Genomic DNA, 25,078 nt, shown 5'->3' on the forward strand with positions numbered 1-25,078 from the left:
TTCCCAGAGGGGTGGAAGCAGAGCACAGGTCCTGGGGCCGGGGGTGCCTCGGGGTGTTTGCACAACAACACAGCCTTGGCTACAAAGTACCTGCTGGGATGGCCAGGACCAGAGCATCCTTGAGTGAAGCACTGGAAATTCCAACAGCTGCTGATGTGGCTGCTGGAAGAGCTGGTAAACATTCATTAGCCCATTGCTGAGTACTGCCAGCCAGAGCTCTTGGCCTCAGCCTGCCATGGGGTATGGCTGGGCCTGGTTCCGTGTTCAGCCTCTGTTGTGCTCCCAGGGCAGGAATTTGACTGGAGAAGGCTCTGAAGCCACACTGGCTCAGCCATGGGGCTGCTCTGTCCTGGCACAGCTCCCACACACTGTGATCCCGTTACCAGTGGGGAGCAAGCACAGCCTGGACCAACCACAGCCCAAGAGCTGTCACAGAGGACACATCATTTCAGTGCTGGGATCATGGAGAAAAAGCCCCTTTGAGTCTGTGCCCACCAGGTATGAGCATTCCCCAAAAGAGCCTGGATCAGCCAGACAGGGTCTTGATGTCCCCACCTCTGCCATACCCACATACCAGTGCTTGCTGAGCTTGTTTCTAAACCACTGATGAGCAATATGAGAGTCAAAAAATGACAGATTACCCAATCTCCCAACTAGAGCCCCTAATTAACCCAAAACCCAGTGGCCTATGGGGTTACCAGGGAGCAAATATTTGTGTGGGACTCTCAAAAAGTGCTGCACATTTGTAGCAGGGGTTTTTTCGCTTGCTCTTGGCTTTTCTCATGGAAAACCCCAGGACGAAGTGAGCTGCTGCAGTTCCTGTAAATCCTGAATTTGAGCTCAGCCTGCATCCTCTGGGCAGGGAACATCACTCTGCTGACCAGGAATAAAACCTGGGTTGGAAAAGCTGGAGGAAACCACCCAAGGGACACCTTGTAAGCAGCAGGAAAGAGAAGGTGCTGCTGTTTTACCTGCACAGTGATGGGGCAATGCTTGTCCGTTCACTCCAACAGGCCTGGCTGTAGAGTGTCCCCCAGAGATTTGGGCTTTTTAGGACTGACTTCTGGAGAGACACCTGATCTTGGGGTACACCCTGGGCCTTTGTCTTTCAGCACTTTGCAGCATTTGTTTGCTGCAGTGGCAAAGCTTTCTCTCCCATTCATCCCTATCTGCTCTTTACAAAGGCTGCTTGTTTTCCCAAGTGTTGCCTTTTTTTTTTTTTTTTTTTTTTCCTTTCACGTGTGATTTAATTCACACAAACTCCTTCCTCTTCTGGATATTGATCTTGGCTCCTTACTGGTTAAAATAAAGTAAATCTTTCATAAGCAGGTTCTGACAACACAACTTTTGTTCCTTCCAGACACAATTTCCTGTTTAATTTCCTGGCTGTTTCTTACTTGGTAAAGAAAAAGCTGTAAATTGCAAGATTGCTTCAGAGACTTTCCTCTGACTTGAGATGAACCGTTAACCACTTGCAGGAGAGAATCCAGCAAACCAGCACAACACTTGTAAAAAAAACCCTGAACTTCTTTTGTACCTTCTGCGATTCGCAGCGAAAGGAAAGCTGTGCAAAAAAAAATAAAGGTTGGAATCGTTTTCCTTGGAAAAACAAACAGGAGCAACTCCACCTCCAGCTGAGCAGGTAATGGCTCTTTCATCACTCAGCAAACTGCCTGTGACACATGGGCTGTGGTCCCTAATGGGGACATCCCCCTGCACGGGCTCTGATTCCCACCCCCACACTCCTTTAAATCCCCAAGAGAGTCCCTCCCGCGGGCACATTCCCGGCTGATCCAACGGCACGTTTCCACAGGCAGGGTCACTCTGTGCGGGTTAATTAACGTGGTTAGGGTTAATTACCGTGGGCTGGCGCCGCGCAGGGACACGGTGACACCCGGCTGGGGCTGCGTGACCTGGTGCAGGAGAGCCACTGCTCAGATCTGCAGCCAGCAGCCACAGCCCTGCCCGAAAGAGCCCTGAATTCCAGCACAGGTGGCACAGTGCCACAGTGGCTCCCAAAAGCAGGATGGAGCCAGGAGCACCTGTGACAGCCCCTTGGGCAGCTCTCACAGGGCACAGCCAGGTCCAGCTCTGCTCCACCTGGCTCTGAGCCCCCTCTTCAGTGCCTCAAAACCTGCAAGTCAAAACTTTATGTAAGATGAAGAAGACGAATTGAGGTGGGACTGTCACTTCTGAAAACATTTGTATTTCTGTTTCTCATTTCAAGTGGCTGAATTTTAACTTTGCCTAGAAAGAGGAGATAAAATGATTGCTCCAGTGGGGATGCCCAGGCAGGGTGCAGCAGGAAGCTGCAGCATCTCCTGGCCCTCTTGCAGAACCACAGAGCCTCTGCATGGCAGCAAAGACTCCTTCCTACAGCCAGTGCTTGGGAACAGATGGAAAACAGCTTCCAGGGGAAGGGATCCACCTTATCCTAGCCTGGCTGGCAAGTGTTCCAGGCACAACTTCAGCAGCACCTTGGCAGTGCTGTGACAGCAGTGCAGAGCCCTGCTGCTGGAGAAGACAAACGTGGTCAGTCACTGGGGAGCTTCTCTGCCATGTGATGGGGCTGATAGAATGGGGAAAGTCCAAAGGCTGCTGACAGCTGAGACACAGAGAATCCAAATTCATTCTTGCTGTCGTGATGGAAATGTGTGGGAGTGGGGGCTTGCAGTGGGGTGGGTGCTGTGATGCCCCTGGTGCTTCCTAACAGCTGCTGTCTCAACTCCCCTGGGAAAAGAAAAATCAAATTTCACTGCAGAAACTGAGAAACGGCAAAACTTCACTATGAAAGTGTAAACTTTTTTTTAGCTTTATTTCTGGGAGGACAGTGTGGGCTGAAGCTTCCCCTTCCCTCCTCACCCTCTCCCCGGGGTGAGAGGAAGGGCTGGGAAACCACCTGGGGCAGCCCAGGGCTGGTTTCCTCCATGGCCCTGTGCAAAGCAAGGCCACAATAGGGGATGTCACAGGCGCCTGGTGCAGCAGGTCAGTGCATCCATGCATCCATGGCTTCCTCAGCACAAACCCAACCCTGAGACCCACCCCCCACACATCCCCGGGGCTGGAGGATGCTCGGAGCCCTGGGCAGCAGTGCCAGGAACAGGGGAGGGTGGCACAGCCCACACAGGAGCACCTCTGCTGGATCCCAGTGGGGATGAGGGGCCCAAAGGGCTGACCAGGCACACACAGAGAACACCACAGGCTCAGTCACAGGCTCAGCCACTTCCCCTTTCTGCCCACTACTGAAATAAACCAAATTCCCACCTGGCTCCATCCCCAACCTGCCAGATACCACATATGATACCAGATGCATTTATCCCACTTGTATCTGAGCAGGAGGAGCAGAAAAATCTTCTTTTATGAAAAAGAGATGATGAAAATTCTTTTCTGAAAAATGAGATGGGCAGGACCAGATGACCCTTCCTTGGTGCAGCCTCCCAGAACTCTGGGTATTTAAAAATAGGGAGAGGGGTAGGGAGGTGGCTGGCAGCAGGAGTGCCACTCCTCAGGGACTCTCATGCTGCAGGTGAACAGGCACCCCCTCCCTGTGGTTTGGGGCAGGATGAGCTGGTGTTGCAGGGAGAAGCACTGTATGTTAAACACTCCTCAGCCCCCACATCACTGCTCCTACCAAGCACTCCTGCTTGGAGCTCCAGGTAGATGTTCAAAGGAAAAGGGCAGGGAGGGCTGCTGGTGTGAATATCTCCTGGGAAATCCTGTGTTTCCAGACTGAGGCCATGCTGTGCTTGAACAAAAGCTTCTTTACTTCTTCACTAGGCAAATGGGAAGGTGGGCACAGAGGAGGATCCTCTCATAGCACACCAGGCTGAAATGGAGCTGCAACCTCTTTTTGACCTGTGCACACCAAATTTTTCCCCAGCTACACTTCCTAGAAAAACCAACAGTGTTTGCATACATGGTTTCATCCAATATCCCCCTCCCCATTTATAGAACAAAAATATCTCCATGGCAGACACTAAAAAAATCTTGTTAGGAACTCTGTGTCCCAGAGCTGCAAGGGGAGGGCAGTGGCTGCTGAAGGAGGCTCAGGGCAGGGCAGAGTTGGTGCTGGGGAGCTGCCCTGTGGCTCCAGCCACCACCCCTGGGGGGGACATTGCTTTTACCCTCTGGGGAGTTGGGCTTTTCAGTGTTTTGTCACCTGCAGCTCTTGATGCCTTTCCACCAACTGTGGAAGAGCTGGGTCAGCAGTTCCTATCCCATTCCTACATTACACATTTAGGGCTAAACAAAAGGGAACAGAGTGAGAAACCACTTGGCAAAGCTTTGCTATGGAGCCCCAGTCCTGCTCTGCCAGGTCTTGGAGACAACTGCATGGACCCTAAGACCCTCCTTCTTCCCAAATCTAAGTTTTCACCTTCCAGCTTCCATGACAACCCCCACTCAGGTCCCACAGGCAGGTTTTATTATTTTATCCCGAAGGTCTGGTTTCCTCCCTGTATGTCTGTGTTAGAGATGTGCCACATACTGAGCTTACCTGAGCAGCTGAAGTTTGGACTCATCCCACCTGGAGCACTCTGCAAGTGGAAGAGCACGTTGCTGATGTCATTTTTGGCTGTAGTTTCTTAGGGGTTTTCTTTTTTTAAAGCAGATTAAAAAGCAAAAACATCTTTGCTTGACCCTGATAGAGTTCCCCTACAAAACAAGCCCTGCTGACCCACTGCCCTGGAGCAGGCCAGGCCCTGGGCTGGGCTGGCTTGTCCTTTTTCCCAGAGCCCAGAGTGGGTGGTGGGGAGGCTGTTTTGCCACAGGGCTGCAGGGATCCATGCTGACCGTCAGGGAATGCCAGGAGCGAGGGAGCTCAATTTCACAGCCCCCCCACGTGCTGTGTGTTCCAGAGGTCACATCCCTGCAGACGTGTGTCTTTCCACATCACACCTCTCCTGCCCCAGATCCTCAGCCTTCCCATCTTTCTCCCTCTGCAACAGGCTCAGCAAATCCCAAACCTTGCTCTGGCAGATGCCAGTCCATTATGGGCTTCTCCCACCCAATCCCAATTTTCTGGACTGCTCTGCCCAGCTCTGAGCAGAGTTTCTCCAGCAGCCTTGGTACTTCCTCATGTCAGCTCAGGAAATCTGACCTGCACACAGGGAAGGGAGAGCTGGAGCAGGCCCTGCAGGGCTCTCAGGGCAAGCAGCCCTGTCTGCCCCAGCATCCCCCCATGGGGCTCAGCCCAGCTGCAAGGCATGGGCTGGTGTCATCCCAGTCTCTTCTGGGGATGGAATCCAAACAATCCTTAAGTAGGTGATTGCAGGAGAGCAGGCCCAGCCTGTGTCATGGGGCCTTTTAAGGCAGGAGACGGTCTCTGGACATGGAAAAATGCAGCAGCTGGAGCTGGGCCAGCCTCCCCCCTCCCTGAAAAACATTCCTGTGGAGGGAGGGCTTGGCTTCGGGGTCAAAGGGGAAGGCTGGGGGATGGTTTAGCAGAGAAACGGGGCCCAAGGATCCATAGCTGTGCAGTGTCATTCCCGTGGGGTGACACGCAGGGGAACAGCCCTGTCTGAGGGACAGGGAGAGCTGCAGGATCCACCCTCACCCATGCAGCCTCAGGCCAGCTCAGACCCTTAGCAGAGTGTGCTGTTCAGTTATTTTGAAGCCTATTTCTGCAGCACAAGTGATGGTCCCGTCCTGAGGGGAATCAGACACACCTGGAGGCAGCCCTGAGCCAGTGGTGGGGGAGCAGTGCCTGCCATACTTTGATATTCAAATATCTCCGTGGAGGTCCGGATCAATCCCAGCTATTTCAGTCCCAGGCTGTCACCTTTTCCAGCCTTCCTTCCAAACAACTTTAGCAGTGTATTCCAACCTTCAGAGCCAACAGACACTGAACAAATCTGCAGTGGGGTCCCTTTGCAAAAGGCAGGGCAGAGCCAAGCCTCAGCATGGGCAGAGTCTGTAGTGCCATGGCACCCAGCTCCTTATCCCTGCATTTCAGCAGAGGGGCTCAAAGCACTTCAATCCTACAGCCTCTCCAAAGGCCAGTGGCACTTGGGGACACCCAACTGTGAGGTGAGGGAGGTCTTGTGGCATGGAATCTTGAGTGGGCATTTCAATGCTCACAAAGGACTTTTTGACCTCAGCTATTGCCTAACCCTGCCAGGAGAGCTCCCAGGAGGGCTGAGGGATGACTCCATGGCACAAGGTCCCCTCTGAGCAGCAGGGCCGGCCGGTGAAGGTGACGTGGCGTGTCCCGTTGTGCAGGCAGCAGAGTCACTGCCCTGCGGCAAAGTCTGGGCCACCTGGGCAGCAGGGCCGAGCCGCCCTTTGCACCGTGGGCGGTGCCATCACACGTGGCAGTCACACGCTGTCCCCTCCCGGGGACACGGTGCCAGCACAGCAGCGGCAGCTGCTTCGTCCCAGAACCTGCTGGGGTCCCCCAAGCACCAGGTGGGTGCCAGAGCCTGTGGTCCCAGCATTGCCCAGAGTGCAGAGCCAGCGCCACAGAGATCCCCTTGTGTGGGTGGGCACCCGCGGGGGCTCCAGCTGCTGTGCTGGTATCTCCCAGAGGGGTTTTGCTTTGCTGGCATGCTCAGTGTGGCTCAGGAGCGTTCTGAGTCTCTGGCAGCCCCAGCCTCCCACCTCTCCCTGCCTCCACAGGGTACTTTGCTGACCCACAGCAAAGATTTGAAAGGGCACACGAAGTAGCCCTCACCTCTGTTCACTCCACTGGGGTTTCTACGTGGACCTGACCCCGTGGAAGCAGCCTCGTGCTCCAGCCCAGCCTGCTCTTCTTGGTCCCCAAAGCATCACAGATGTGCACGAGAGCCCAGGGCCAGGTTACAGCAAACCTGCTGTCACCACTCATGGCTAGATCACAGTATTGCCCTGCCCATACCCATGGGCGGTGATATTCCACTTCTGTGGTGGTCGTGGCACTTCTCAGAGCAGCACTAATGGCACTCTGCCCTCTCAGCTTTATTCTATGACTTTGGGAGAAGGACATTTCGTTCAAAATCTCAAGTTCCCAGGCCCTGGGCACCAAGGCAGTGCAGCAATCACAGGAGCTGGCAGCACTCCCTGTCCCTGTGGAGGCACGTGCACAGCTCTGTGCAAAGTGTGGGGCTGGGGGCTTTTAGGGAGGTCAGCTAAAACTGAGTCCAGCTCCATGCTGGCTTGGATCCTGCTGGCATGGGCTACCTGCACAGGGTGAGCAGCTGCTTCTGCCCTGCCCTGCTAAGCAAGTGCAGTGATAGGGGCAGGGAGGTGGCACTTCTTAGATGTCACTGTGGTGTGTCTCAGCCTGAAGCCTTCCCAAAGGCATACCGGCAGTATGGGCATTACCTGCTGCTCTGCACGTATTGATGAGGTGGGATCTGTTTGGAGAGTCTCCTGTGTGAAAAAAACCAAGAGCTCTTTTCCTTGTGACAGCAGGGCCGTGAATGCCCCTTCCCACAGCACAAACAGGGCCCTGTTCAGGGCTGCTCTGCCCCAGGCCGAGGCCTCTCGGCTGAGGCCAAAGTAAGCAGCTGCTCAGCAGCAAGCACCTCTCTGGGGCTGGGAAGGCTCTGACCTGAGCACAAGCAAACACAGACTTAGGGAAAACACCTCTGGCCTCCTGAAACCTCCCTTAATATGCCCCTGTCCCCTTGCTGCACATGCTGAGTCCCTTTGGCGTGGGGATGGAGGTCCTTGCAGAGCTGCACCTCTCCAGCCCTGCTTTCCTCCTCGGCAGGGTAGGGCTGAGCTGTGAACAGGCAGGAGCTGCAAGGGAAGGGCACCCTGTAGCATCACACCTACATTCCTGACCTGGCTGCTGGAGCCTGGTTTGGCCAGAAAAGCAGGTGCCTTGCTGGCCCGGGACAGGGAGTGAGGCTTGCAGCACGGGCTGGGGTCATGCTCCCAGCAGGAAGACCGGGCTCGCACCGGGACATCCAAGCACGGAGAGGCCCCAGCTAAATCCCACCGGCCGGCTGTGGCTTTCTCGGTGGCTGCGTTTGAGCTGAGGGGGGCAGCCCTTCGCCACGGTGTGGGACCATGGCAGGAGCGTCCCTCCGAGAAGCGAGACAGCCCCCAGCACGCACTGGCGTGGGACAAGCACTTGTGGCTCTCGGGATGAGCAGATCCCAGCGTGGAGCTGCGGTGTGGCCTGAACCCACCGCCAGGAGCTGCTGAAGCTCACACGGAGCGGGGAGCGGGGTCCGGGGAGGGACGTGACCCCTGCCAGGCGTGGCGGTGCCCGGCCCGTGTCCCGCAGTTCCAATCCCGTGTTCCCGGGACCCCGGCCCGTGTCCCGCAGTTCCAATCCCGTGTTCCCGGTTCTCTGGCCGGGAGGTGGCGGCCGCGAGCGCCCCGGCGTCCCTTGCGCCAGCTCCGGGAGCGGCGGCGGCGCGGCCGGGCCGGGGCTGCCGAGCTCCCCCGCCCGTGCCGGGCCATGGAGCCGGTACCCGGGCGGCGGTGGCAGAAGGTGCTGTACGAGCGCCAGCCTTTCCCCGATAACTACGTGGACCAGCGGTTCCTGGAGGAGCTGCGAAAGAACGTGCACGCCCGGCAGTACCGGTACCAGGCCGTGGTCTTCCAGTCGGGAGCGGTGGTGCAGCAGCTGTGCAGCGTCTGCGTCTTCGTGCTCACCTGGTGGTACATGGACGCCGGGATGCTGAGCCCGCAGGGGCTTTTCGGAGCGGCCCTGGTGTCCTCCCTGCTCGGCTATGTCCTGTTTGACGCCGTGGACGGCGGGGCCGGGCGCTGGGCGAGCGGGAGGACGCGCTGGGCCGACCTGAAGAGCACGCTGGTGTTCGCCGCCTTCACCTACGGCTTCTCGCCCGTGCTGAAGACGCTGACCGAGTCCATCAGCACGGACACCATCTACGCCATGTCGGCCCTCATGCTCCTGGGTCACCTCATCTTCTTCGACTACGGTGCCAACGCCGCCATCGTGTCCAGCACGCTGTCCCTCAACATGGCCATCTTCGCCTCGGTGTGCCTGGCCTCGCGTCTGCCCCGCGCCCTGCACGCCTTCGTCATGGTCACCTTCGCCATGCAGATCTTCGCCCTGTGGCCCATGCTGCAGAAGAAGCTGAAGGCCCGGACGCCGCGCTGCTATGTGGGGGTCACGGTGCTCTTTGCGCTGGCGGCGCTGGCCGGGCTGGCCACGGTGTCCAGCGTGGGCGCCGTGCTCTTCGCCTCCCTGCTGCTCGCCATCTCCTGCCTCTGCCCCTACTGCCTCATCCGCCTGCAGCTGCTCAAGGACAACATCCACGGCCCGTGGGACGAGGCTGAGATCAAGGAGGACCTCTCCAGGTTCCTCATGTAGGCCTGGCCCAGGGGGACCCTCTGCTGTGAGCAGTGCAGAGGTCCTGGCTGGGGGAGGACAGCTGAGCCAATAAAGTGTCTCACACAACAAGGAGCACTTTGGTGTTCCCCTCGGGATCTGTTTGCAGAGCCGGCTTGCGTGGCTTTGGTGAAGGAAGAGTTGAGCTCTGCAGTGCAGGGGTGCAGGCAGGCAGGGAGGAGTCGGCTCTGATCATGCAGACTCAGGCTCCGGGGGGATGTGGCCCATGGAACCCTCAGGGTGCGCTGGGGACTGCCAGCACTCCCGGGGAGGGCAGGAAGTGGTGCAGTGGCTGTGCCAGAACAGCCTCACAACACTGCCGACACCACACCACCCTAAATCCCTTAGGAGATGGGGAGGATGAGAGGGCATCCCGCCTGCCTCTCATCCCTATCCCTATTCCCTTCCCAGAGGCAGACCCCGAGCCAGAGGGAGGGGGCTCAGCACAGTCCCCCATGGGTGCTGGGGAGACGCCAGGCTGCCGGGACAGCGGCAGGGCCAGCGAATGTCCCACCGCCCCCGTGTGCCCGGTGTCTGTGTGTCCGGTGTCCGTCTGTCCCGCCACAACAGAGGGCGCTCCCGGCAAACAAGTGCCGCTGCAGGGCTGGGCTGGCAGGAGGGGGACCCGGGCCGGGCCCTCCCCGGCGCTTTCCTTGTCTCCCTGTTCCCATCCCTCGGCAAGCCCAGCCCGGGGGGCAGAGCCGGCAGCACGGGAGGGAAGGGATGCCCACACCTGCCCCAGCCCCATCTCCCAGGGCTGCGCTTGGCATCGCCCCGGTGTTTATGAAACTTCTCTTTTGGAAAAGCTGCAGGAGTGCAGCTTTCTGCTCGATTTTCCCCATCCCAGCGAGCAGGCGCTTTTCATGTGCTCCTTGGGCTTTCTCGGAAACGAGCAACCCCCGGCGGAGTCCCCAACACCTTCAGTGCTTTGTTACTGCTCTTGCCAAGTGTTAAATGTTGCTGTTGTTGTCGTGGTAACGACTACATCTCATTTCGCTTTTAATTAAAACCTGTAGCATTTGGAGCCTGCGCTCGGGTCTCGCAGGGAGCACAGAGTAGCCAGATGCTCAGAGTCAAGATGACATTTTTTAGCTCTGCAGAAAGGAAACTGTTTTTTCACAGGGAGGTTTCCCAGAAAGCTGCTCAGTGACCCCGATGTCCCATCTGACACTGGGCTGCTGCCAGTGTAACGCTGCCGTGCCAAACAGATCCACAGGGCCCATTGGTACAGGGGCCAGGCTGGAATGTAAATCCAAAATAAATCCAGTCTCGTCTGCTTGGCCCTGGCTATCACAGCACAGGCTACAAAGAAAGCAGAGTTTCTGTTGCACCCACTCCTCCATGGAGAAATACTTACCCCCCCCCAAAGTACCCTTCCCAAATTCACACTGTCAAAAGCAGTGGTGGGTTAGGAAAACTGCAAGCATTGACACTCAAACTTCAGATGGCACAGATGGGCACAGGCTGCCACCTTCCCCTCAGCTGGAGCAGGGACCTGTGCAGATCTGGGGACTCTGATGCAGGAGGCTCCATCCACCAGCTCCAGGGGGATGCAGACTGTCCTACCCAGCCCTGCCTGCTGCCCACAGCCCTGACTTCTCTGCTCTGCCCCAGATCCTTCCCTTCAACTCCTTAGAATAGAATTCTAGGATTAGATTAGGACAGCCTCTCAGTTCCCAGAGAGTCCCAGGGGAAAGGCTCAGCCCTCCCCTCACCTGCCCACAAAGACACCCTCCCCACCCTAACCTGGGAAATTAAAGCAAAATTCCACAGCCTGGCTACACAAAGGGACCTTGAAGGAAGAAGGAATGCCAAAGGGAGCCAGGGAGAGGAGAGGAGAGGGGAGGAGGAGACACAAGGGCAGGCTGGGTTTCCCTAGGACTTCCCTGACCTTCTCCTGAGGACATGTGCTCTGCAGTGCTGTTGCTATTTAAGCTGCTGTATAAATGGCCATTATTGGTGTGTCTGCATGCCTGAGGTCAGAATATCCTCTACAGAACAGGATTTTGCCATAAGTCTACACCTATCCAGTAAAGCTGGATGTCCTCTGGGCATTTGCTACCTGAGCAAACCCTCACTGAAACCCAAGAAACGGCTCCTTGGCTGTTGATGCAACAAACACTTCCTCGAACAACCCTAAGGAATTAAACGTTCTTTTGCATTCCAAGTTTCTTTCCCTTAAGGTTCAGTCCACTGAGATCAGTCCTTCCATGGGACATTCTCTTTTGATCTGAAGCTGGCCAAATGTGAGTAGCTGTGAAGTGGCTGGGGATCAGCCTTGCTCCTGGGGGAGCTGCTGACACGTGCCAGCTGCAGTCTCCATCTCCAGCTTTGCTGCAGGGCTGGAAAGGCCAGTGTCAGCCACCCACACCGTGCTCTCAGGGGCCACGGCCCTCCCCACGTGGGGGACTGCATCTGGGAAGCCTGCAAAGAACAAAGCTCCACTCTGATCAGGAAAGCAGAGCAGGATTTTGGTCCTAACCCAGCCAGTGCCTCGGAGTGTCACTGGTGCAGCACCCTTGTCCTTCTCCCCAGAGTGAACACCAGGGCAGGCTGCAAGCAGCACAGATGAGGTGAAACAGCTTCTTCTAACAGTCACCCTGTGAGCTGATGTTAAAGAATGTGCCAGGGTTTCCCAGCACACCAGCTCCTGTGCCTTTCTACTCCAGAGATTTTAGAAACAGCTGCCATAAACCCATGGAATCTGGAGTCCTATTTTCAACAATATTTTTTACCAAATATTTCCTAAGAAGGTAAGGATCTATGTGGAGGATTTACCACCACAAGATGCCCCAGGAAACCAGTTTGTGCCTTCCAGCCCAATGCATAGAGGGCAGCTGGGAGTCAGCTCCTGGCTGGGTGCTGTGGGCCAGGCATTGAGCTAAAATATCACCCACCTTTCAGCTGTTGTTGGTTCTGTACTGCAGCACAGAGAGATTGCAGGGAGAGCTTCCCCCAGCCCAGAACAGATTTTTTAACAACCTGGAGAAGCAGCAGCTTGTAAAGTTCAGCCTGTCCCCCTTCCCTCTTACCTCAGGCATGAGCAGAACCTCCTCAAGAGCTCACCAGGTACAAACACTGTTCCTTCTGTAGTAGTTCTGGAAGTGCACAATTCCTGAACTCTGCTGAGATGTTTCTGCCTCAGCACCTGATGGGTTCCACAGGTGAAAGCTACAGCCAACCTCAGCTACTCCATTCTTGGACAGTTGTTTTCCTGGAACTGCAGGTCTCCATTTCTCCATTATCTCAGGGTGTGGGAAGCACCTCACCCAGTCCCAGCAATTCCCAGTTCAGCACATGCAGCTCAAAGGTACAGCAAGGTTTGGGGTTTCCCCACTTTTTACTACACTGTTACTGTTTCTCTCTTCTGCTCTACCAAAAGACCAAGTCTAAGTGAGAAGAAGGAAAAATATCTGTAAGTCTACAGCTTTCTGGGCTTATATCCCCTTCTATTTTGAGCAAACTCTGTGTCTGGTATTTACCAGCTCATGCAGGTGATTCAGCAGCTCCCTGGATGTTTTAGAGGACCTAAATCAGCTGCAACAAGAGGAACTGCCCAAATTCAGCAAAGCTGCGTCAGACCAGGCTTGTAAACAAGCACAGGCTGGGCGTCATTTGGCCCTTTCTCCACACACCAAGTGATCTCATCCCCTACCCTGCCCTCATCCTGAGCAGCAGCACTGCAGCTCCCTCTCACCATCACCTCCCTACTCCCAGGAACATCTTGCTGGAGCCCCTGGAACAACAAGCTGGAGTCCAGCACCCAGTGCTGCCTCCTGACTTACCTGCACGGTTTGTGAGATACCCCCTTTGCTTTCCTGTGAGGAAAAACAGCCAGCTAAACCCATCAGCTCCTCTTTTTTCAGACTTCTCTGGCACCCAAAACAAGCACATCACCTATATCCCAGCTTTTCTTTTTCACACAGGGACAGGCACATTTGGAATCCCAGAGGTAGCTACTTACAGCTGCTTGAGCTCAGATGCTCCAGTGAGGTCGGCTTGCAAGGAATTCAGAGGTTTAGCTTGAAAAAGATGGGTCAGAACAGCTGCAATTTATTTATAATTGTGCAGATTAATCAGTCTAGAGACTGTCTAGAGACTGCTGCAATCTTCTACTTCGAGTTTCCGCTCGGCCAGGTGCTGCTGGTGCACTGGACGTGTTTAGGAGCTCTGCTGGCTCTTCTTCCTGCTAATGCTAAGCCAAAGCCATTTACAGGGAGCAATCCTGGTGGTGAATGAATTCAGAAGCAGTGCTGGAACTCCAGCAGAATGTCCATCCCTCCCTCCACAACCTTGGAAGGTAGGAGCCTCTACAGGGCCCAGGTAATTTCTCCCACAAGGTAACAACGTCTCCATGTGAGAAAGAGCGAGTAGACCCTTCAATAGAAGCACAGGGCACACTCCTTTGGTACTCAGAATTTTATTTTCTTTACATCCAGGCTTATCATTGACATCTGAAAATAAAATTTTTCATTTACAAATAGGTGAGTGCAAAATAAAGGTAATTTTGGATAAAAAAAAAAGACATTGCACATAACAGAAAAGAAATGTGTGTGTTAGGGTGATCTTCCTGGAACAGCTGGTGGAGGTCGCCTAGGAAAAAACCAAAAAATAACCCAAAAATCACAGGGAGAGGAGAGGAGGAGATTTAAAACAAAAGGCCAAGATACAATAAAATGACTCATATACAAAATTATCTTATTAAAATGGGTTAAGAGAAAAAGGCACAGAACATGCATATTAAGGAAAGGAGCAAGAGCAAGATTAGAATCAGCTGGCTCTCAGCACAGCCTGCCTTTCATCCTCACCGCCTCCCTTCTGCCTTGCCAGTGCCAGAGAACCAGAACAGTCCCACCCCAGGTGTGGAGGTCACTGGTCACAGGCTTTCTCATTTTCCTGCACCAAATTATAGCCTCTGGAAGAGCTTTTAAAATTCTCACCACTGTCTGCTTCAAGCACTGCTCTTGGAGTAGAGCTTTTGTGAGGTGCTGATGAAACGAGGTGGCCTGTGGGGTGTCTGGACTGGGGTGTGTAGAGGGGACACATTGCTGGGAAGGGTTAAAAATGAAGCTGAGAGCCCCTGGCAGTGAGGGCTCAGAGCACTCAGCTCCACCTGCCCAGCATGCCTGGAACCAGGCTCAGCCAGGGGTACTGAGGTGCCCTGGGCAGAGGGGACACGTGGGACACTGCTGTTCCCTCGGGGCAGTGCAGTTTATTAAACCATTAAGGACCAATAAAGGAATCTCCCAATGTTACAGGATACAGGATACACAGCGGGGATGTTCCTGCTGAGCTCATCCCACCTTCTGCTCCCTCTTTTCCCAAAACCTAAGGACCCACCTAGGCACCGTGGTGTTCCCACAGGAAGCTGTTGTGCTCTTTGTGCCCCACAGACCATCTCCAAGCACTGATTGCAGCTACTTGGCTCATCTTGATCTGCAGGAGGAACTGAGTAATCAGGACATCTGCACGTTCCTACACAACCTTTAGGGGGAAATCCCTTTTGGGGACATTTTAACTCCAGCTCCTGCTTTGGAGGACTCAGTCTGGCCTTCTGCTCAGCTCTGAAATTCCTCTGAACCTGCCTTCCTCAGCAATGAAGTGAATTCCAGGTACTGCTTGTAAAACATTCATCCATTCCCCAGCAAAATATCTCTGCAGCACTCCAAGCCCCTTGCAGGGGAACGGGCTGAATGCTTCCCAAAGGGCTGCATCTCCCCTTTAATGACATCTCCAGTGATGTCAGCACAACAGCACCTCCAGTAAATCCTCCCTGCAGCCCCCACCGAGGCACTGTGGAATGCTGAGATGATGGAGCAAGAGACAGGAGGCACCACTCATACACATCAGAAAGTAATAATAAAAGCCCATCAAGAATTACAGTTTATTTTAGGTTCAGAAATGCAGCATAACATTTTTACAGCAGGTGTATGTGATGCTCAGTAATGACCACGGTTTCGGGAATCCACTCGCTGTGCTCAAAGGTCAACACCGGGAACCATTTACAGATTACGAAACCAAAGGCAGATGTTTTGGCTCACATGACGTAGGGCATTAACATACACAGCAAAAAAAAAAAAAAAAAATCAGAAAAAAATTAAGCATTTGCTTCTTACAAAAAAGAAGTCATGGTTTAGCCCGTCCTGGAAAAGTAAAGAGACAGCAGCAAAGCAAACGGCCGGCAAGGAGGGACAAATCATAGATCAAGCAAGAGCGGAGGACTGTCGGGACGGGAGGAGCCGTCGGCATCAGCTCGCCTGCAGACAAAGCAAGAGGAAAGACAGGCAGAGTGACATTCATTGACACCAGGGAGCTGCTCTGCACCAGCCTGGCAGCAGGGGCAGTGCCACAGCAGGAGGAGCTGTGCCAGGAGGCTCCCTGGGGGCACGGGCACAAAGCAGGTCTGCTCTCAATTCAGGTTTGGACTGTTTTAAGACAGAAGGACAGAACTAGTCAGGAATCTCGGTATGCTGTACACACCATGGCTAGTGGAGCTGTGTGGAACACAGAGGATAATATTTTCTATGTTCTACTGGAACACGAAATGCCATAACCTATAATGTATCTTCTTTAATATAATAAATAATCTACCTTTTAGGAGGCTTACTCCGAAAGTGCAACAAGATCAGCAGTAAAGTAAACACACATTAATTATGTACATAAGCCTTTTTGTTGAACATACAATCTTTTTAACCCTAGCACAAGATCCCTTGAGATCCAAGGCCCAGAGCTGTTCACAGCACGCACAAGCTCTTGGTCAGCCACAGAGGGGTGAGGTGGAAATGTTCTCTAGGCAGAGATCCAGGCTCAGCCTAAATTCAGTATTAGATGAGCACCCTCCTGAAACTTAGCAACTGCACCACCCAGATCTTTGTGTACCTCAGGTAAGAGCAGAATCACTGGTGTTGCTTCACTATTGCTCCACCATGCCCTGGCAATTGGAGCTGTACCAGAGGCAATCAGAGAAAGGCAGAACAACCTGCTCAGACACCGAGTTCAGACTTGGCTCATCCTGAGTGGGTCTGCAGAGATGCTCAGGCCCTCTGGCAGGTCCACAGGTGCTTGTCCTGCTTTCCTTCAGCCATGGAGTGAGTTGCTGCCAAGGCTGCTCCTCCGAGAACAAGGGACAGGATGGACGGGACAGCATCAGGACTAAGTGGGACAAACAAACCCATTCCAGACACTCTAGAGCAGCAGGAAGTGGGCCAAGGCTGGAGGACAGTGCTTACTCAATTGGATGTGGCAATTTCTTGGGAAGCATTTAAGTATTTTTCCTAGAAACAATTATTCTACATGGTTTAGTCTCACAACCGCATACGCAAGAAGAGGTGAAATCATCAAGCCCTGGATTTGTGCTCACTGTTATTTATTAACCTGCACACCTAAAAGTGTTGCATTTAGGGCACAGGGTCAGATTTAGATGAGATCTGAACGAGGATGCAGAGGAAGGAAGGCTGTGCACCCTCAGCATCAAGCACAGAACCAGATGGTGCTGACACCTCCCTGTCTCCTCCTCCTCTTTCGGGTAAATCCACCCTTGAGAACTTTATTTACACTTCAGGATTACTGCCGAAAAATAGTTTCTTGGGGGCAGAGTAAAGGACAGTGCTCAGTTGTGCCACCTACTTCCTTATGCTTGGCAGAAACAGTCATTAAAGTAAATTGGGGAGTCTCAAGCAGAGAACATTTAAAAGTATGTTTTTAGGCCAGGATCTGTGTAATTGAGGCTCCTGACTTACCAGCACTGCCCTCGTGTCCTGTGCAGCCACACTGGCCTGAATCACCTCCTGGAGGTGATGCTCTTCCCACTGAACAAAGGACAGCTAAGCTGAGTCCTTGGGCTATGGTGGGATAAACCCAGACTGTGGCCTTGCAGTATCCCAGAATGGCTTGGGTTGGAAGGGACCTGGGAGCTCATCTTGTTCCAAGCCCCTGCCATGAGCAGGGACACCTTGCACTAGACCAGCCTGCTGAAAGACCCGTCCAACCTGGCCTTTTACCACCTGATAAACTGTCTGCATATACAGGAGTGCTGGTGAGGAAACAATATGGGCTACTGTGGCTATTTACAAATTATATCCAACAGATGCAGCACAGGTTACAGCAGAGAGCACTAAGCAGTGGAAAGCTCTGTAGAAGACAAGAAGAATCATCAAAAAAGTTTTCTTTTTTGCAGTAAAAATTAGTATGACTGTGGTTGTGTTTGCAACCTTTTCTTTTCCTTGAAAGCTGATTCTGTGCACTTGGCATTGGAGATGTGGACCTGTTCCCCAAACAAACCAACTCCATCTTCAGTGTGCATCAGATGTGACCTCCAGACTCCCCAGGAGTGTGTCACAAGTGTGGGGTTGACAGGAAATTAAAGTTGAGCTAACATACAAATCATGATGCTTTCCTAAGCTTGTCTCTCTCCTGCAAGCTGAAACATGACTTGGTGCACTGGTGAGCACAGCTAATCAGCAGCCTGGGGATTAATAGGCTAATTCCCCATTTGTTGTGGATCTTTGATTGGATTCTTCCTAACCATGGGGCTACAGCATACTGGAACCCTACAAGCAGTCTTAATAAATGCATTTATCAGACTGGTTGTACTGGGGGCCTTTGAAACCACCAACTGCTTTGCCTAGGGATCTGTAACCATAATTGTAATAGCAGCAATTCGTATTTTCTGAAGGAACAAGGCCAAATTCCACTCTAGTTTCATTAACTCTGTAAGTTCTAAGCTTTAAGGGTGACACTGACCCTAAGTGTTTAAAGTGAAGTAATGCAGTTAAGACAAAAGGTTTTTCTAATGCATTAATTTATAACGTGCAAAACAAGAGGCAGAGAGGAGCTCTGCATGTGAGCAGCTGCTAAAATAATCCAGGATGCACAGCTGAGCACTTCCCAGAACTTGGCTGGATAAAGCAACAGTAAACCAAGGTGTGTGCAAGGAACTAATGCAAAAAGAAAATCTTTACACAGGGGGCACAGGGAAACTTTATTGACTGGCATGTGAAAATATCATAAATATCTCACATCCAAACCCAGCCCTTGGGAAGCTCAGCTGCCAGTCTAGGCTGGAGCTCTGTGAGTGGGCACAGGAGGGGCATTCATGCCCAGCTGTGCCTGTATCTGTATTTCTGTGTCCTCCTGTGTCACAAAAGGACCAGAAGCAGTGCTCAGTTCCCTGGATCCTGCACACAGAACATTTCCATGGACTCACCGCCCTCCAGTGCTTCCCAGGAGTGTGAGCAGGCATTGGCACAGGACAGAGGGAGTGGCACACGCTGCTCTGTGACACCCCAGCCCTGCAAACCACCCTGTCCCATCCTGGGAGCTGGGGCACCCCAGCCTGCTCCTCACCGACCCAACCAACCTGGCATTGCAGCTGCCAGGATGGAAATAAAGCAAAACGTGCCTTGTCCCACACACACCCTGCTCGTTTAACAACATTCCTTAAAACTAAATTTCGGATAAGGAGACTTTATAGGAGAAGCAAGCCTCTTGCAAGAGAGACCTGGAAGTGTGGGGCCTTCAGAAGAGCTTGGTAAGAGACCATATGGCTTTTCTTTGCCCAGTTTAGCCATTACAAGAGAAAATAGAAAACCTGGAAGGTACAAATAAAAGCATGATTCCTTTCAGGTAAGAGGGGGGAAAAAAAGCAGCAGATCAAATTGACACATGCACAAACACACACACAGAGGCAAGCCCTCTGTTTGCTGTAGAGGACTGCGAGCACAGTTGTCTGGGTGGAGATATGTGTCAGTAAGTTAGCTAACATCAGTTATTGCAGAAGGAAAAGTCAAGGCAGCACAGACCTTCCCCAAACATTGAAGACCTCAGAAGAATGGACAGAGTACAGCAGTAAAACTGGTTACTTGCCTAGAGATGTCCATACATGCGACTATACATTGGTTATTGAGATAGTTACCAAGCAATTTGTTTCCACAGATTTGGTTAACAAGAAAACCATGCCAGAAACTCCTTTTAGTCTAACAGGGATGAGTCTAACGGGCGGATTACAGTGGGCCGAGTAGGTGAAGGGGGAGGTCTTCGACTGGAGAGAGAGAGAGAAGAAATAATGAGCAAAACACTGAGCACAAACACTGAGTAAAAGACTGAGTAAAACACTGAGCACAAACTGGCTGGTAATACATGGGCATGCACATGCTCATACACACAATAATGCTGTTTCCACATATGCTGGAGCAAGACACCCCTGAGCATGCACAGGAAGGAAGGAGGAAATGGGTTTGCCATTTCTGCCATGCTTTACCCTCTCACCCATCACTGTGTGCAGTCTCCACACACCATTGCCTTCTGGAGCCACGCAAACCAGCAGGAGAGGATTGTTATTCCCTGGTTTTAGGGCTCAGTCCCAGCCTGGACAGTCACAGAGCAGACTTACAGGCACATTTCAGAGCAGGTGAAAACAGCCTGCAGCAACTTCAGGTCTGTTTGCAGAAGCAGGAAAATCTGCAGCTTCTTGCACACCTGGGTAAACTGCAGCCCTATCAATGTGCCTGCATCTGAGGCACATTTTGAGGCTTTATATCAATGGCCAGGTTTGAAAATGCCAGTTATGGCCACGGCTGCTGGATTCATTAATTTACCACTAATGCATTTCAGGAAGTGCTACGGAGTCACAGCTTTTTTGGGAACACTAAAGTGCTTTCATTCAATTTTCCTGTGTACTGCAAACCCCTGCATTTTAATTTGCACTGTGTCATCCTCTGGTAAGAGACCCCAGAGCAAGAGTTAGCAGCAGTGTGACCTCCAAGCACATTCTACCTGCAGTCCAGGCTGGCACTTATCCCTCCCTCCCTTCATCCAAGAGTACCACCCAACTCTGCTGGAGCTATAGAGTCCCTCTGGTAGCTGTGCCACACTTTACCTTTCTGTGTGCAGTAAGATCCACCTCAGGGTGTGTGGAAGTAATTCCATCAGCTCAGTTACAAAGAGATTGTGTTGATGCTCCATCCCACCTGGGCCTGCCCAGGCAGAGTCTGAGCTGACAATTGCCTGCACCAGCTGGCACAGTCCTGCCTGGCACTGCTGGCTGCTGGATAATCAGCCTGGGACTGCTCCTGCCTTAACCAGCACCCTCCAGCAGTGCTCTGCTGCTGCATTTATCCCAATCCATGTCTTCCAGGGTGCTTTTGCTCCCTTTCTTTAGCAGGAAGTACCAGGTTCTCTCTCTCTATTCCTTAACCCAGCTCAGATCAGCAGGAGAGCTCATGGCTGCACCCAGGCTCTGAGCAAGGTGGGAGCTGAGGTTGGTTCCCATCAGAGCTCATTAATCATTTTAATAATAATAAATGAATCATTTGCCCCAACAAACTGTGCAGCCCTTCCTAACCCATCCTCCACCTGTGCAAGCAGGGACAGTTGTGGCTCTGAAGAAGATTGCCATGGAATTGTGTCTCATTCTGCTAAAGCTAAACTGAAGATGAAAAGAATGTAACAATGTGTTAATCTTCTTTGAACTGGAACAAAATATGTGAGACAAATTTACACTTGACAAAAAAAAATCTCGTTTGGCTCAAAGGGCATCTTGTGTGACAATATTCTCTTTTGGTAAAGAAACGAGAATTTTAATCCCTACCATGCAACAAATACAAAATATGCCAACTAAAGCATTCAACTAAATCAACAAGCTAAAAAAATAGGCAAAATATAATTTCTTCATGGTGTATTTTTCTTACAGGAAAAATGTTACTGTGTTAACTATTGTTTCTTGTGTTGCTCCAGTGTAGGTCTTCTGGACTCATTTCCAAAATTTGTAGTTTCATAAAGAACCACTTCTAAGGCTCTGCATTTCTGCTGGGTTGCATTAAATTATTCCTTTGTTGAAATGCCTCACATTGCATTGTTTAGTGCTTACTGAAAACATCGTATCATATGTATACAATTGACAAACAAGGGAAAATGCATACAGCTGTCTTCATATCAAATTCAAAAGATACAAGCCCAAACATGCATTTTAATACCAGGTTAAATGCAGCCCACTGGATTCAAATAATGCAATTTAGCCAAATTACTATTTAACACAGCAGGATCAGAAACTGGAGAGCGCAGTGGGAGGATTTCCTGGATATAATCAGTCAAACCAAACCTGAACCAAAATCAGGCCCAAGCCCCATTTCCTCCTTGAGGCAGAGCTGTTACTGCACACTGGCTGCTATTTTGAATTTCCTTTCAAGCCCAGTGCAGACCTGAACAGAAAAACTCCCCATCAGCTCTTTCCACTGCAGGGTACCAAGCACTTCAGGAGAAGCTGATACCCCTAAGGGAACGCTGTGATGAGGAGCTGCTGCTGAGCCACAGCATCCTTCTGTCCCTGTGCCACACCTACAGACAGGAGTGCTCAGCAGGGACCCTCCAGCCGTGCTCTGTCCCACCTGGGGACACTCCCAAGTGTGGCTGGGATGCTCTGACACGAGGTGCCTTCTGGAGCAGTGGCAGTGTTTGGGAAAGGCAGCACTTGGGAAAAGAGCAGCAGCAGCAGCACCAGTTCCCTCCAGCCCTGCTGCTGACACTCCCCTGGGGCACCTGCAGTGGGGAAAAGGGGAACCATGATCCCGAGGCCCTGGACAGAGCAGAGGGGTTCAGCCTGGGGAACAGACCTCACCTTCCTTGCCACTGGCACAGGAACAACTGGCACGAGCTGGAGCTCAAGTCCGAGTGAAGGAAACAACAAGCCCTGAAGTTGCCCGTCCTAGATTTTCCTATCAAGGTGACAAATCACTCTGTGACCATTTCTACTATTCTACCATTGCATTCAGACCTTTTTTCACCCTCTAACAGGAATCCCAACCCCAGAACCAAGTCCAAGGGAAGGAAACAAGCAGCCCTGAAGCTGCCTGTCTCATATTTCGCTGTCAGGCTGACAAGTCATTCTGTGACCATTCTACACTGGGAGTAGCATTGAGAGCTTTTTTCACCCTCTAACAGGAATCCCAACCCCACAAACAAGTCCAAGGGAAGGAAAGAACAAGCCCTGAAGTTGTCTGTCCCAGATTTCCCTCTCAAGGTGACAAGTCACTCTGTGACCACTTCTACTATTCACTGCTACATTTTTCACCCCCTAACAGGAATCCCAACCCCAAAACTAAGAGGCGAGGCCAAGCCCCGTGTCCCCTGTCCCTCCCTGGCTCCTTGGCACCGCAGCGGTGGCTCAGAGCTGTGCAGGATCCTGAGCCACGGCGACATCACCGAGCCAGCGGCGGCTCCGGGCCAGCAGCCAGCCCAGCTCCGAGGACGCCGAGCGTGGCCCCCCGGGCCAAGGGAGGCTCCCCAAGGCTGGGATGTTCCCAGGCAGCCCCAGGGATCGATCGGGGGGAAGCGGGGCCGGCGGCGGCAGGGGGAGCTGCAGCCTGCCCGCAGCCCTGCGGGGAAACCGGGCAGCACCGCCTCCCCCGAGCCCTGCTCCGCATTTACTCTGCGCTGACTTAATCCGTGACTAAGCCCAGCTCAGTGTTTAGTCTGAGGCCCAGCCCGGGCAGCGCTGGAACCCCAAAGCTCCGATAAAGCTGCTCCGGGAAATCTCCTGCTCGCTGTCGCCAGCATCCTCCTCGCCTTTCGGGGCCGTGGCTTTGGGGTTGTTGTTATTTGTTTTGCTGCCTTTTTTTTTTTTTTTTTTTTTTTTTAGGAAACTGTTTGTAAAAGTTAGTGCTAAAGGGCCAGGAGATCATAGGTCCCCCCGGGGTTGAGTAAACGAGTCTGCAAAAAGAATCAGTTCTTCTAACTAGCACACATTAAGCAGACACAAAGAATTTACCAATGAAAATTGTGGACTAAGTATGTATTTAATAACTCCCTGATGTTGCTGCAGAGACTCCTTTGAAGAGCTCAGTGGGGTTTTGAACAGAGGGGAGCTCTTACCCCCGTGCAAAAACTTTTTTAAAAAAAGGAAAAGTTTTTACATTTATTTTTAACCTAAGCAGCAAACTCCCCCCCATGTTTCCAGTTTAAAAAGAACTCTTATAAGCTTTAGCTAGGCAAATGCAGAGCAAAAGAAACTAAATAAAGCAAGTCTAGACTTAAAATTCGATCAGAAACATATGGGATTTCTTCGAGCCCGTGCCTTTCCAGACGCCCTATCGCTCCCCACCAGAGTGCACAAAATGTGCTTTCAGCAAAGCATGGCTGCAATTACCAGGGGAGGCCCCGCTCCAGGATGGCTTCTCACAGCACAGCCAGAGGACTTCGAAATAAAAGGCTTTCATTTCCACTTGTACTTGACATTCTTGCTTGCTTGTGACCACCAGAGAACACTTGTGGAAGGCATGCACAGAACTCGATTTTATGATACATCCTATAGATCTGAAGCTGTGAACAGAAGCCCATTATTCTCTCCCTTTTCCAGCATCTTGGTTTCCCTATAACCCAGCCCTCTCAGTGTACCCTGATACGTGACATCGTCTTTGTAGAATTTAACAAGAAAATACTTCAAATCTCTAAGCAGCTTTAGGACTGACTGCAGGCAAATTTGTTTTAGGTGACAGAACAAACCTGGATGTGAGGCATACAGTAAGAGGGCAAACAGTGACTTACTGCAGGTGAGGAATAAATCTGCTTTCCTGTTTGGGGGGATTATTTAGAGAACTAAGTAGCTTGGTCTTGAGAAAGTTATAACGCTTTGACTGATTTTATTTTTGTACTGTTTCTCTGGTTTTCTCTGTTTCAGTAAGATCCTGAGAGACCCACACCCTCTATTCTTGTATCAAGCTAACTTGTATATGGCATCTCTCGACCTCCATCAGCCTCAGGATTTGGAGGACAATCCAAACTAGAAGTGGAACTACTGTACCCATCATGCTTGAAAAACAGAGGCAAGGCACAGCTTGGAGACCTAATTAGTCTTCAGTCTGTGCATGCTTAAATTAAACTCTGTCCTACAGCAGAGCAGAGCAGCTACTGCAGAGTTTCACAAATACCAGTTCGGGAGCAAGGATCTGGAGTGGAAGTGGGAAAGCCAAGGGGAGGAAAGGCACTTGATCCTAGTGACACAGGTCATAACAAAGCAGGAAAAGCAGGAAAAGGAGGATGACACTGGGAGGAGTACAGCAGGAATCACAGACAGGGATCAGGAGGAGATGGTGCTTGCAGGGGAAATGAGAAACCACACTGAGTGGTGATGAAAGGAAAAAGGAGCTGGGGAATATCTGCCTGAGATGGTTCCTTATCCCAGAGTAATGGTCCAAGAGAGTGAAAATTGCTCGGATTTGTTTCTGTACTGGAAAATGTCATTTTGTTAAACACAGAATGTCTGCTCTAAGCGTTGCCCACGGGATCACTATGGTTGGGCAGGTCAGGAAGGGAAGCCTCAGGCACAGAGCACAGCTTTTGGGGGTGGCTGGCAGTTCTGAAGCAGTTCTCCAGCTGAACTCAGGCTCTACAAATGCACAGAGGGAGTGCTCAGACTGTACTGCCAGGGACTGACTCGGCTGTCCCTACAGCTGAACCCCAAAACTGCCCAAAAATCACCCAGCTGCACAGTGCTCTCTCAGTGGAAGAATTTTTTTGTTCAGTATAAGCAAATTAAGGTAATTAATTATGCTGTTTTATCAGGTATCCGTTTCTTTTAAGTGGAAGAAAAAATAAAAAGAGTGAATGGGGAGAATGCGTCCTTCCACTGGCCACCACTACACTGCAGCAGTATAAATCTCTATTAATTCAAAGGCTTACACTGTTTGAAAGCACAAGGGTTAGTGAGGTTCCTCTGTGTGTGATTTAACTTAATACAGATACTCCTTTCAGAGGCAAAGTGGTCCAAAATACGATGTTCCAGCAGAATAATTTATTATC

The 25,078-nt window shown here is 51.8% G+C and overlaps 2 protein-coding genes across 8 annotated transcripts in view; one reads left to right on the forward strand and one right to left on the reverse strand.

Moving 5' to 3' along the window:
• Positions 1-2,184: 2,184 nt before the first annotated feature.
• DNM3 (dynamin 3) overlaps positions 2,185-25,078 on the reverse strand; it is a 185,805-nt gene continuing 162,911 nt past the window's right edge. For 6 of the 7 annotated variants that reach the window (XM_088170265.1, XM_088170263.1, XM_088170262.1 and 3 more), the window contains 3 exons: positions 12,319-19,325; positions 4,496-4,535; positions 2,185-2,730 (listed from right to left, as the gene is read on the reverse strand). In XM_088170265.1, the coding sequence (XP_088026391.1) occupies positions 19,256-19,325 (70 nt within the window). In that variant the 3' untranslated portion in view covers positions 2,185-2,730; positions 4,496-4,535; positions 12,319-19,255. The remainder of the gene's footprint in view (positions 2,731-4,495; positions 4,536-12,318; positions 19,326-25,078) is intronic. The other variant, XM_088170259.1, reaches the window with a different exon arrangement.
• On the forward strand, positions 8,311-9,361 carry PIGC (phosphatidylinositol glycan anchor biosynthesis class C). The gene has a single exon (XM_014874719.2). The coding sequence runs from the start codon at positions 8,390-8,392 to the stop codon at positions 9,266-9,268; it is 879 nt and encodes a 292-aa protein (XP_014730205.1). The 5' UTR covers positions 8,311-8,389; the 3' UTR covers positions 9,269-9,361.

Source organism: Sturnus vulgaris, chromosome 9, assembly GCF_052056855.1.
Source record: "Sturnus vulgaris isolate bStuVul1 chromosome 9, bStuVul1.hap1, whole genome shotgun sequence".
Classification (NCBI taxonomy): Eukaryota; Metazoa; Chordata; class Aves; order Passeriformes; family Sturnidae; genus Sturnus; species Sturnus vulgaris.